Below are 12,753 nucleotides of genomic sequence, written 5' to 3'. Positions count from 1 at the left end.
GTTGAGAACCGTCACGTCTCATCACCCATCCACATAACAAGTCTTGTTTTAGCACTTTCCAGACTAAAATACAGCTCAAATACCGAGGTGTGAATCAACAAAACAACCAGCCCCAATCCACATTGAAAAGAGGACCAAATCAGAGAGTTGCAGGTGTCTATGTTAACAAGCTGATGGTAATAACCCACGACGGCTGGTTGCGAAAACATCCCTTTTAAACCCATGGCAACCTATAGAGAAAAGGTATTATGGGGAAAGAGACGCAACAAGCACCGTTTTCTTTACTGTCCAATTACAGATCAAATTTGACAATTGTTTTGGAACTTTCTGGGAGTCCAATGGTCCTGCCACACAGCACTAGTGATATTTTGAGAAGCTGGATCAGGGCAGGTTCAGACAGAAGAAAGATAACATGGTGGAACACTATACAAGTTTGTAGATGGACAGTTGGGAAAGAGAGGAACTTGAGATGCTTTAAAGATAAGAACAATGACATCCAGAAGATAAAACGCTAACAACATTTTTTGTTTTACTTTTGGTGTAGCATCGAACTTTCAGATAAAGCTTCAATCTATCTTAGAGCTCCTAGAATTCCTATAGATTTAGACAGGGCAATACTTTTGGCACAATGTACACTGCACATTCTTGGTGCTGTTTATGAATACAAACCTACCATTTCATAAGAAAAACATCACCTAAAGAAACTAGAGTAGCAAGTTCATAGCAATTGAGAGTGTACTACCAAATTAGGGATTAATTTCTAGTTTTTTCCACTGCAACGTAGCTAATTGTAGGAAGGGACATCAGTTATAAATCAAACCAGAAAGAAAACTATGAAAAATGTTACAATAGCAACAACCCTGCTTCACAGTGATATAGCTCCAACACTTAATAAAGACGAAACAATCAATAAAGTGTTTAAGCAATTCAATCATTCGATGAAAACACATTATTACAAACAGATTCAGCAACTCTTTGAGCAATTACATCACAAGGGTAAAACTACAAAACCATTGTAATCAAACTCCTGGAAATGAGAAAGAAGCAATCAATAAAGTGTTTAAGCAATTCAATCATTCGACGATAACACATTATTACATACAGATTCGGCAACTCTTTTAAGCAATTACATCACAAGGGAAAAACTGCAAAACCATTGTAATCAAATTCATGGAAATGAGAAAGAAGCACTAGTACAAGTATGTCAACTATCTCCAGCTTAGCAAACAAACATATTTCAGCACCATAATAGTGTAATCTATTATCTGATTAAGATATTAAGATAAAAATGTTAACTAATAATCCAACATAACCAAAGAACTATCAAAACTGTAAATTCCATAGCTTGATCAGCACAAAACCAAAAAAACTAGAACTTATTGAAGATCAAGCTAAGGGTTTACGCTTTTCGTCCGTATCGAAGATAGCAAATAACGCCAACCACTGCAACTGCAACAACTGAAGATGCAGCAACCACTGGCAAATTTACATCACCGCCAAGGAAACCAACTTGATCATCACCAACAGGAATGCCATTAATATTGCTAGCAACAAATCTTTCAGCAATGACCCTTTCCTTCTCCATCAATTTCTTCTCCAACTCTGCAGCTTTCTCAATCATCTCCTTAACCCTCTTCTCTAATTCCTCCTTCACCAAATGAAGCTCCTTCTTCTCCTCTTCCCATTCCTCATTGTTCACAACAGTACCCTTCAATTCCTCAATATGCTTCTTTAAAACCCTAATTTCTTCTTCCTTTCCTTCAACTTCTTCTTTCTGATTGTTTCCACTAGCTTCTAACTTCTCCAATTTTGACAACAACAGATTCTTTTCACTCTCAACAGCCTCCAGCTTCACACTCTTCTCATTTTCAGTACTCTTCAATCCCTCCAATGCCGATTTCACCCCTGATAACTCAGAATTAGAACCTTGTAGATCATTCATAGCAGTGATGAGATCATGTTGCAGCTGAGATACCTCCCCTTCCAGCTGAGCAGCTCTAGCGGCTACTGATCCTAAAGCCTTGTTCTCCGACTCGAAATTCTCCACCTTCTTCAACAACTCATCCTTTTCGCTCTGAGATTCCTCGATTGAACTCTTGAGCTTCTCGATTCTCTGTTTGATCACATCATTCTCGTGAAGAAGCTGAGTTTTCTCTTGCTCAAGCGCCGCTATCTTCTGTTTCAGTGCAGAAGTTTTCGACGCAGCATCGGTAGTTTCGTCAACGGCAATCTCCACCGGCGCGTCGTCGAAAACCTCGCCGTTGGTAACGGTATCATCCGCCATAATCAAACCTGAAAATAATCAGATAAACAGTAAACGGATTAATCAAAGAATTGAGCTTCAATGAACTCCAAGCAGCCAAAATTAGGGTTTTTGATTGTAGAAAATGAGAATAATTAGAAAAGATATCTTTTTGTGGAATATAAAATCTTGTCGGAAAAGAAAAAGAAGAATAAAATGAAATCTCACTTTTCAGGCCGATGGAGGACACGTGTTGTTATTTTGAATCGGACGGTGCATATTAACCCATTTCCAAAAGCTATTGAGTTTGTAGGTGTTGTATAACTATTGGGCCATGATTGTGAATTGGGAAGCCCATCAAGTCCAAGCTCTTAGGAGACAATTTTTGTTGAAATAATTTTCTCAATATTTTATAAAGATAACAATCTTTTGTGACATTATATGTTTGTCATAATCACTCTAGTGCTACACATGTTTGTGTTATCTTATTATTTGTTATTGTTGTTTTTTTCTTCTTTATTTTTAGCCTTTTTATGAACTTTATTCCCTCATTTGATTACAATCTAAAACTGTCAAAAAAAATTGAACATGATTGTTGCAAATGTTCATTTCTTAATTTCACTGTCATAATAGTCCTTTCAAGGGGTGGAGCCACCTTATGCTCAGGGAGTTATTCGAACCTCCATCGACAAAAAATCATATTATTTATATATGGTTTGAATAATTTTTTATGTATATATAGTAGATATTGAACATCATTCGATTAATTCAGGTGTCTATTTCTTCAAATTTTGAATGCGCTTAGTGAAAATTTTGAGTCCACCACTAATCTTTTCGTTATTGTATTTCTATTTTATAATGATATTTTTAATAAAGTTTACTTGAGTCGAGATTTTATCAAAAATAATCTTCTACTTTTTATCTTTTTCACGCCTTACTAATCCGATCACACCAGTAAGTTATTATTGTTGTTACGTTAGTACCACACATCTCACTATTCTTTTACTAAAAAAAATTGCCTCATTTGTGGAAAGGTCCAATGGTGGCAACAATTTATAGGAGTTCGTGATATTTGGTTAGGGGATATGATAACGTTGAGAGCGATATAATCGCTCTTACAAGTTACTAACTGTTCTATAGAATTTACTTTTAAGTCTTGGTGACACGTTCTTATTACATATGACATCAAATATGAATCTTCATTGCATCCGTCCTCCTCTAATACGATATTCGATATTTCATTGATCTCTTCATTTTCTTGGATTCTACACCCAAGATAAGATACTTGAAACTTCCTTTCTTGCAAGCAACTTGTATACCAATTCTCATTTCCCCATCCACCTCCTATTATACAACACTAAACTTACACTTCATGCACTCTGTTTTAATCCTACTCGACCGAAACGAAAAAGTGCTACAAAAATCAACTCCCATGAAGTTTCATTTAACATAACTATATGGGCCTCAAAAAAAGTCCCACTAGTGAGATGAATCAGAAAGCCCAGTAACCCCACATGAACAATTGAGGTCCATATATATTCATGTTCAGAACTCTGCAATCGAATAAGGCATATTCTTTGCTATATTACACGTGGTATAACATCATAGGCACTAATTATTTCTACGAAAAATAATTTCTTCAATTATATAGTTCGTCTTGTGTAGTAAGAAAGTCCACATTATCGATTCAAAAACATCTTCAATCATATAGTTTGTTCTGTGTAGTAAGAGAAGAGAAGGCCCAAAATAGTTCATCATCTTTGGGTTAAGATTTAAAGTCATCCTTGAGTTTTCACATGGAGCACTAATAGTCCTTCATGTTTATAATATTGGTGCACTTTTGGTCCTTCTCTAAACTTTTGCCTATTCTTTAACATTAATTTTGTCCATAATTTTATGTAAGGAATGTCCTATCGTCTTTTTATATATTTAATAGAAATAACAATTCTATTTGAGAGAAGGTGAGAAGAAGAACATCTTGTTCTGTTCAATAGAAATATTACTGCAGCTAAACTAAGAACATTTTAACATATAACATTGCAAGAAAAGAAAAAATTGTACTATTGCACGTGAAATCGTCGTGATGAACCTCTTGACTTTACCTGCAATACGATTTTTACTTAAACAAAATAAGGTGTTTTTCTTCTCACATGGAGTCATTATTTCTACTAAAAATATACAATGACGATTAAACATTTCATACATAAATTATGGACGAAATCAATGTTAAAAAATAGGTAAAATTTTGAAGGAGGAGCAAAGTACACCAATATTGCAAACACGAGGGACTATTAATGTTCCATATGAAAATTCAAGAATGACTTTGAGTCTTAATTTAAAGATGAGAGACTATTTTGAGCCTTTTCTCATAGTAAGAGAGTCCACGTCCAAAATTGATTATCGATTGAAGAACGTAAAATATAGTATCTCGATATAAAATGAATAGTTATTGTACTAAATGGGTACAAGTTGTCAGACATTGGATGCTGTGTATATATATTACCTGTCTATTTTTGGAAATTGACTGCTGTTGCACCACATGATTTATAGATTTCAACCCCACATTCATGTAAATACCATAACAATCACTGCACTTAAATCCAAAACTCAGGCTAGCTGTATAAAAGTTTTATATTTATCCATATCATTTTATTTAATTTCTCTAATATTAGATTTTCTATTTCTAATTTTATAATGTCAATTTTTTGGATCTAAACATTACACATTTACCTTTAATAATAAATCAGAAACAAAAGGGGAGGGGGGACAAAGACAAACTGAGGACCATTTTTCTTGGTAAAGAGAATTGGAGATACCTCCAAATCATCACATTTCCTACTACATGATCCAAGAACATTCCTTAGTTGTTTTTTTTTTTTTTTTTACCTAATGTTCGATATTTTATTTTAAATTTATTTAGATAAATGTTATTTGAATCGAGTTTTTTTTAAACGACTTCTTTTGTCTTCATGACATGCTCTTTTCCTTCATAAGATACGGATAAAATCTGTACATACTTTATCTTTTTCAGATTCTACTTATAAAATTTCACTATATATAATTATTGTTATTGATTCAGAAGCAGAGTCAAAAATTGAAACTTATAGATTTGAAATTCTTGCCTTTTTAAATTATTGGGTTTTAAATTTAAAGTATATAAATTAAAAACAAATGAAAAGTTTATATCAAAATTAATTCCACTCCTTCTCCTAGCTAATCTAGATTCATACCATATAAATTTAAAATTATTATTCGAAAAATATATCAAAACAATTTCATTTGAGCCATAACAAGTGATTATATATATCTTCATTTACTAAATAATCCCCAAATCTCCATAAATTCATACATATCCTATTAGTTATTCATTCAAAGTACCACTTGGATATGAATAATATTATGATAAATTTAATTAAAAGAAAATTAATTCCTATTTGAAATCTCTAAGATCTCTCTACCCCCACCCCACCCCCACCCCCACCCCAACAAAAAAAAGGACAGAAATTAAGAGAACCAAACAATTGAATAAAGGTGCAAGTTTTAATTTTCACTAGCCCTTCTCCTTAGCTCCAAAACAAAACAAAAAAAAACAATTATAAAAAAAAAAAAAAAAACTAAACTTGGTCTTTGATTACTAACCAAAATGTACCAAAACAAAAAAAAAGACAATTTTAACCTCCAAGCTTCATCCTTTGTTTGTCATTTCCTTCAACAAAGCTAGCAAGAACTTTGAGTGCTTTAACTTGACATTGCAATTGCAAAATATAGCCAGCAGTTTCTTCAAATAGCATATCAACTCCAAGTGTTTTTCCTCCTGGTATTATTTTTTGCAATGCCAAGATCTTTTCTTCCACTTCTTCTTCTTCTTCATTATTATTATTAACAATATAGCCACTTTCTCTCCTTCTTTTTTGCCTTTTAGACACATTTTGAGTCATCCTCTTATCTTTTCTTGAAAATGTGGCTACTATTGCACTTGATTCTTCACAACTACTCTCCATGGAACTTTTTTATTTTATTTTTTTGAAGAGAAGAGAAGAATGGTTATAGGGTGAAAGTGGTGGTGGTGGACTGTTAAATTATTGTTGTGTTATAGAAATGTCAATGCCAACCAAGCTGGGCCTACTTTTTTGGGGTTTTGGGTTTTTAGTGAATCCCCTGATCCATATTGGTTTGTCATCGCGATTAACTCCCACGCGTTACATGCCCTAGTGATTTTATCTCCTCCAATATTAGTTGTTCCTTTTTCATACCGATGATAATTCAAATAAAAACGAAAAATAAACTTATAATTGAAATATATTTCAATGTATAAGTAGTAATATGAAAAAATGATAATATAAACGTATTTTTGATCGTCAACTATAAAATGTATGCAGATTTTGTCATTGCTTCGTGAAGGTAGAGAGATACTTTTCGAGAGATCATCGACTCAATTATAACAAATCCCAATATAAAAAAAATAAAGGAGACAATGAAGAGAATATAACAAATAACAAGAAAAAAGTAAAAAAAATCTATCAAAAATGAGCCAAAACAACAATAAAGACATGTGATAAATCAAATACCATGAACAATATATTAGGATAGATTACTAAAAATCAATGAAAAAAAAAAAACTACAATACTAGGCAATCTAATCAAAACAACACTATACTACCTACTAATCTTAACCTTAATTCGTACCCTCCACGTCCTTCTATCTCTAGTCATATTCTGAGTAACCTAAAGATACGTCATCTCATATCTTATACTTCTTTAACCTACTTTCATCTCTCCTCAATAAACCTTGTATAACTATCCTCTCAAGGGCGGCTCAACGCAATTGGAGGCCTAAAGCGAAATTTCAACTAGAGGCCTAAAATCTAAATAAACTTCATATGCATTAATATTTTTTTAAAAAAAACTAACATTTTTAAATGCAAAGTATACTTAATATATTTTTTTTATAAATGATTTATTCGATTTCTTTTACAATTATTAGCTTTAGATAAGATTTTATCAATTCAACGTTGAAAAACATTTCTTACTCGGGCAATTATTATATGAATTGTTAACATAGAATTTGATTCAACAAGTTGATAATTTTGTATACCCCACATTTTACTATGCTTGTTGTAATGCTTGAAAATCTAAGAAGAAATAGAAAAAGAATTTACAATNNTTTTTTTGAAGAGAAGAGAAGAATGGTTATAGGGTGAAAGTGGTGGTGGTGGACTGTTAAATTATTGTTGTGTTATAGAAATGTCAATGCCAACCAAGCTGGGCCTACTTTTTTGGGGTTTTGGGTTTTTAGTGAATCCCCTGATCCATATTGGTTTGTCATCGCGATTAACTCCCACGCGTTACATGCCCTAGTGATTTTATCTCCTCCAATATTAGTTGTTCCTTTTTCATACCGATGATAATTCAAATAAAAACGAAAAATAAACTTATAATTGAAATATATTTCAATGTATAAGTAGTAATATGAAAAAATGATAATATAAACGTATTTTTGATCGTCAACTATAAAATGTATGCAGATTTTATCATTACTCCGTGAAGGTAGAGAGATACTTTTCGAGAGACCATCGACTCAATTATAACAAATCCCAATATAAAAAAATAAAGGAGGCAATGAAGAGAATATAACAAATAACAAGAAAACAGTGAAAAAGTGTATCAAAAATGAGCCAAAACAACAATAAAGTCATGTGGTAATTCAAATACCACGAACAACATATTAAGATAGATTACTAAAACTCAATGACATAAAATAAAAAAAAAACTACAATACTAGGCAATTTAAGCAAAACAACACTATACTACCTACTAATCTTAATCTTAATTCGTACCTTCCACGTCCTTCTATCTATAGTCATATTCTGAGTAACCTAAAGATACATCATATCATATCTTATACTTCTTTAACCTACTTTCATCTCTCCTCAACAATCCTTGTATAACTATCCTCTCAGGGGCGGCTCAACGCAATCGGAGGCCTAAAGCGAAATTTCAACTAGAGGCCTAAAATCTAAATAAACTTCATATGCATTAATTTTTTTTAAAAAAAAAACTTACATTTTTAAATGCAAAGTATACTTAATATTTTTTTTATAAATGATTTATTCGATTTCTTTTACAATTATTAGCTTTAGATAAGATTTTATCAATTCAACGTTGAAAAACATTTCTTATTCGGGCAATTATTAAATGAATTGTTAACATAGAATTTGATTCAACAAGTTGATAATTTTGTATACCCCACATTTTACTATGCTTGTTGTAATACTTGAAAATCTAAGAAGAAATAGAAAAAGAATTTACAATTCACTCAACACTTTTCAACTATTGATTCATATTTTTGATAGAATATTACTCTAACTTATCAAAAATTTAAAGAAGAGAGTGTAAAAGGAGTTAAAAGAATAAAATAATGTGAATATTAGTGCAGTGAGTGTAAGAAAATAAAATATTTTTTCTTGATTTCTTCTATTTAAATGGGATTAAAGAGAATAAAATATATATATATTATCATAAATAATCAATCTTTTCTATAAAAATTTAACACATAATTTATTATTGGTAAAAAATTGAGGCCGGGGCTAAGGCCAATGCCTTATTCAAATAAAGCATAGAGCCGGCCCTGTAATCCTCTCAATGTACATCTCCGCAAGTGAATGTCACGTGGATGAAACAGGCGAGTGAGAAGGGAGTGTGATCGAGTGCGTGAGGGTGTAGGAAAAACAAGATAAGGACGCAGAAGGTGGGGTCCATTATAAGAGGAAAAAACAAAGTAAAAGCACATGTGATCACATGAAATTCTCGAAGGAAACACCATCCCCATGTGCTCTCTCTCACTACAAAGGTTACACCCAATAATCATGGATCCACGTGGCAATCTTTAATTGAGGGCCCCATCCCCTTACCCTTGAGCCCCACCACACAACACAACAATCCTTTTCTTTAATCTAATGACGTGGCTCACTAATTTTGTAGACTACTCACTCAACTCATGTTTCCAACAAGGAGACATCAATCGGCGAACGTAGTTTTTTATTCTTATCTCATTTATACGATATGCTATCAAGGGCGGAACTAGTAATTTGTATATTGGTTAAATAACACTATAAATTATTTTCATAAAATTGAAATCCTAATTTTTGAATATATCCTCTTGTGATGAGGAAGAGTACAAGATAATGTCACATGTAATGACATCTCATATAATATGCTTTTTAAAAAAAAAATTAAATTTGTTTATCTGATTCTGAATTAATATAACTAAATATGCTAAATTAAATATAAATAATGGAAGACCAAAAATGTTACTCCTTCAAGTTCATATTAAGTAAATTATTGAGACTTTTTAATTTTTTCATATTTACTTTTCATTTAATGAGACTCTAATTAAGTTATTTTATATTTTCTAGTAATTAAACTAGTTTAAAATAATTAAAAAGTTAATAACAGAAACTAACTTTTAATTTAATGTTTTAAATACTTTTTGTAAAAAGGTATGGTATATTCGATAATTCACTTAATTAATATCAATCGGAGAGTGTATTCATTTTATAATATGTTACACAATAAACTAAATAGTATATTTATTGCAATAGTCAATATAAATATATAACTTATATTATAATTTTATGATATGCTACTTTTATGGGTGGTGGGGTTACTAGTCTGTAGGGGAATTGGGAATTCATGTGATCAGAGCTGCCAAAAACTTTGTTACCTTCAAGCATTACATGTTTACACATTATCTATATTTTATACACTTTACAATTTATTTATTTAATTTATTATTATTGTCTCAATTTTTGTAATGTAGTGTACGTTGGGAAGTACAAATTTTCTTGGATCACTTGCAATATATAAATTGTTGAACGTGATCCAACTACAACTCACACTTAGCCAGGTTGATTCCCCAAATCTCACTTTTAATTACTTTTATCCTTTAAAAAATTCTAAATTTTGTACTGTGAATTTTGAAATCATGTGATTACTAGATTTATTGTAAAATCTAACTTTGATCTTATTTTACTGGTTGTAGATATACACCTTTCAATTTTATTAACTTGGTAGATTTATATAACTAAACCTTTTTGAACATGTCACTTTTTTCTTTTGGTGTGAGTGGGCACGTGAATAGGAAAGAGTGAAAAACGAACAAAAGATTTTAAAAAATTGATGAGATTTTGTTAGATAAGAAGATATAGAGATCGAAAATTATGATAGAAAGTTAACACGTCGAGTGGGGTTAAGTTACTCTTTCAGTATTGTGATTGTTACTCTTCTGATGTTTATTCTTAGATTGATGAGTATAATTACTTGATGTTGTATTTGATTTAGTCATTGTATTTTTTGCGGTTGCTAGTGTTTTCCTCTTTATTATTTTCATCATGACTTTTCTGTTATTGTATTTCCTTTACATTTGTTTTTATATGATCTACTTAGGCAATGATCTATCATAGACAACCTTGTTACCTTCATAATTGTGTACACAAACCACCTTCCCAAACTTTATTTGTAACAGATTACATTGAATATATTATTATAATTGTATTAGTATCGCCCTATACGAAAGTACACAACCCAATTTTGATATGGAAGGCTGAAGAGTGAGCATATGCTACGTCCTAAAATAAGGATGACACGATCAATATATATATAGAGTTGTTAGGAGGGGTAATGCGAACGCATGTGGTGCATGACTATTGTTGCTCGTATCTTTAAGGTATTTGGTTGTCTTACAAAAATGTAAATCTCGTGTTTAGTTGTCATTTTTTTTAATCAAAGTGAGGGATTCGTTTCATTCGAAATCAAATCAGATGCTATTAGTTTTTGCTCTATCATTAATTATTTCTATTTTCCACACAAGATAACCGATATGTATGATTTATCTGTTTTGAAGTATTACTAAATTCAAAGAGGCTATTTCCAAACAAAAACAAAAAAAAAACATGACAAATAATAAGGGAACGGTAAATAAATGAAACAACGCATCACGTTCTTATAATGAAACATTAATTATATAATAATTGGGAAAATGCATAAGTACCCCCCAGCCTATGCCCAAAATCCATGAGACACACCTAACCTTTACTAAGGTCCTATTACCCCCCGAACTTATTTTATATATAATTTTCTACCCCTTTTCGGCCTACGTGGCACTTATTTGTGGGCCCAGCGTATGTTGACAAATTTTTCAAGAATACTGCCACGTAGGCTGAAAAGGGGTAGAAAAGTATATATAAAATAAGTTCGGAGGGTAATAGGACCTTAGTAAAGGTTAGGTGTGTCTCAGGAATTTTGGGCATAGATTGGGGGGTACTTATGCATTTTCCCTANGGTCCAGCGTGTGTTGACAAATTTTTCAAGGATACTGTCACGTAGGCCAAAAAGGGGTAGAAAATTATATATAAAATAAGTTTGGGGGTAATAGGACCTTAGTGAAAGTTAGGTGTGTCTCAGGGATTTTGGGCATAGGCTGGGGGTACTTATGCATTTTCCCTATAATAATTGGACAAAATTGTCTTGTTGTAGAAAGCATGTGACTACGTTCATCCCACCAACACACAAATTAGCCAACATAATTTGTTCATGAGTTGATCCCACTAATTAGTTCATTGATCCAAATCTAATCCACCTGTCATGTATCTTAATTAATTCTTAATCTCAATTACTGAGATTGTGTTAGGACAAAGTCGTGATGGGACAAATTAAGGAAATTTCTAATTAATATCAAATCAACCGCACTAATTTTTCTTTCAAGTAAGAAATAAAGTAAAGCAATTAGGTAAAGCTTCATGAATTTTTTTGTTGAAAATAGGATATAAATACAGATCTAGTTAGTACATAATGTACCTTATTCAACTATTATTATTCAAATAGGAAATGATGAAAATTCAACAAGTGATTAATTAATTACTAGTACCAAATATGTGAAACACATTAAAAGTTTTTCTAATGCTAACATGTTTTGTAGGTGAATTATATATATATATATATATTTAGATATTTTTTGAAAACGCTACTAGTAGTAGTTTATACATTTACTAACTTAAAATACTGAATTATTATATAGATGATTATATGTATTACTCAACATTGAATAAAAAGGGAAGTCTGATACACTAAACTTTCGTTATATATGCAGGGTTCAGAGAAAATATGACCTCATAAATCCATTGTATAGGGTGAAAATTGATTGAATACACATACATGACATTCGAGGAAAATAATGAAGAGAGATCGGGAAAGTCGATTCCCCGAGAAGGCACTCTCGATAAAGGGAAAACAAAAATACTCTAAAGGCTAGGAAGGTTCGGACGCTTATGACGTGGACAAAGAGACAAAGGGAGACAAGATTACAGAAGGTTCAGGTGTGTGGACGAGCTAGCACGTACGGATCTAAGGGCTATAAGAATATTAGTTGACACCATTAACAATATCTCCACACATCCTTTATTTAATGATTTTAGTACTTTAGGGCTCAATTGGGACATTTCTATTAGCTATTG

General features: G+C 31.8%; 3 protein-coding genes across 3 annotated transcripts in view; all 3 read right to left on the bottom strand.

Moving 5' to 3' along the window:
* The window catches only part of LOC125875815 (probable galacturonosyltransferase 15), a 222,935-nt gene that overhangs the window by 52,639 nt on the left and 157,543 nt on the right, over nt 1–12,753 (bottom strand). The gene's annotated exons all lie outside the window — the stretch shown is intronic.
* Nucleotides 1,135–2,418, bottom strand: LOC125875824 (peroxisomal and mitochondrial division factor 2-like). The gene has a single exon (XM_049556867.1). The coding sequence runs from the start codon at nt 2,282–2,284 to the stop codon at nt 1,400–1,402; it is 885 nt and encodes a 294-aa protein (XP_049412824.1). The 5' UTR covers nt 2,285–2,418; the 3' UTR covers nt 1,135–1,399.
* On the bottom strand, nt 5,795–6,310 carry LOC125875833 (transcription factor PAR1). The gene has a single exon (XM_049556878.1). It carries the CDS (start codon nt 6,241–6,243, stop codon nt 5,914–5,916), a length of 330 nt encoding a protein of 109 aa, XP_049412835.1. The 5' UTR covers nt 6,244–6,310; the 3' UTR covers nt 5,795–5,913.

The sequence above is a fragment of the Solanum stenotomum genome, chromosome 9 (assembly GCF_019186545.1).
Source record: "Solanum stenotomum isolate F172 chromosome 9, ASM1918654v1, whole genome shotgun sequence".
NCBI classification, from domain to species: Eukaryota; Viridiplantae; Streptophyta; class Magnoliopsida; order Solanales; family Solanaceae; genus Solanum; species Solanum stenotomum.
The sequence above is the reverse complement of the archived record's forward strand: the minus strand, read 5'-3'. Positions and strand labels throughout refer to the sequence as shown.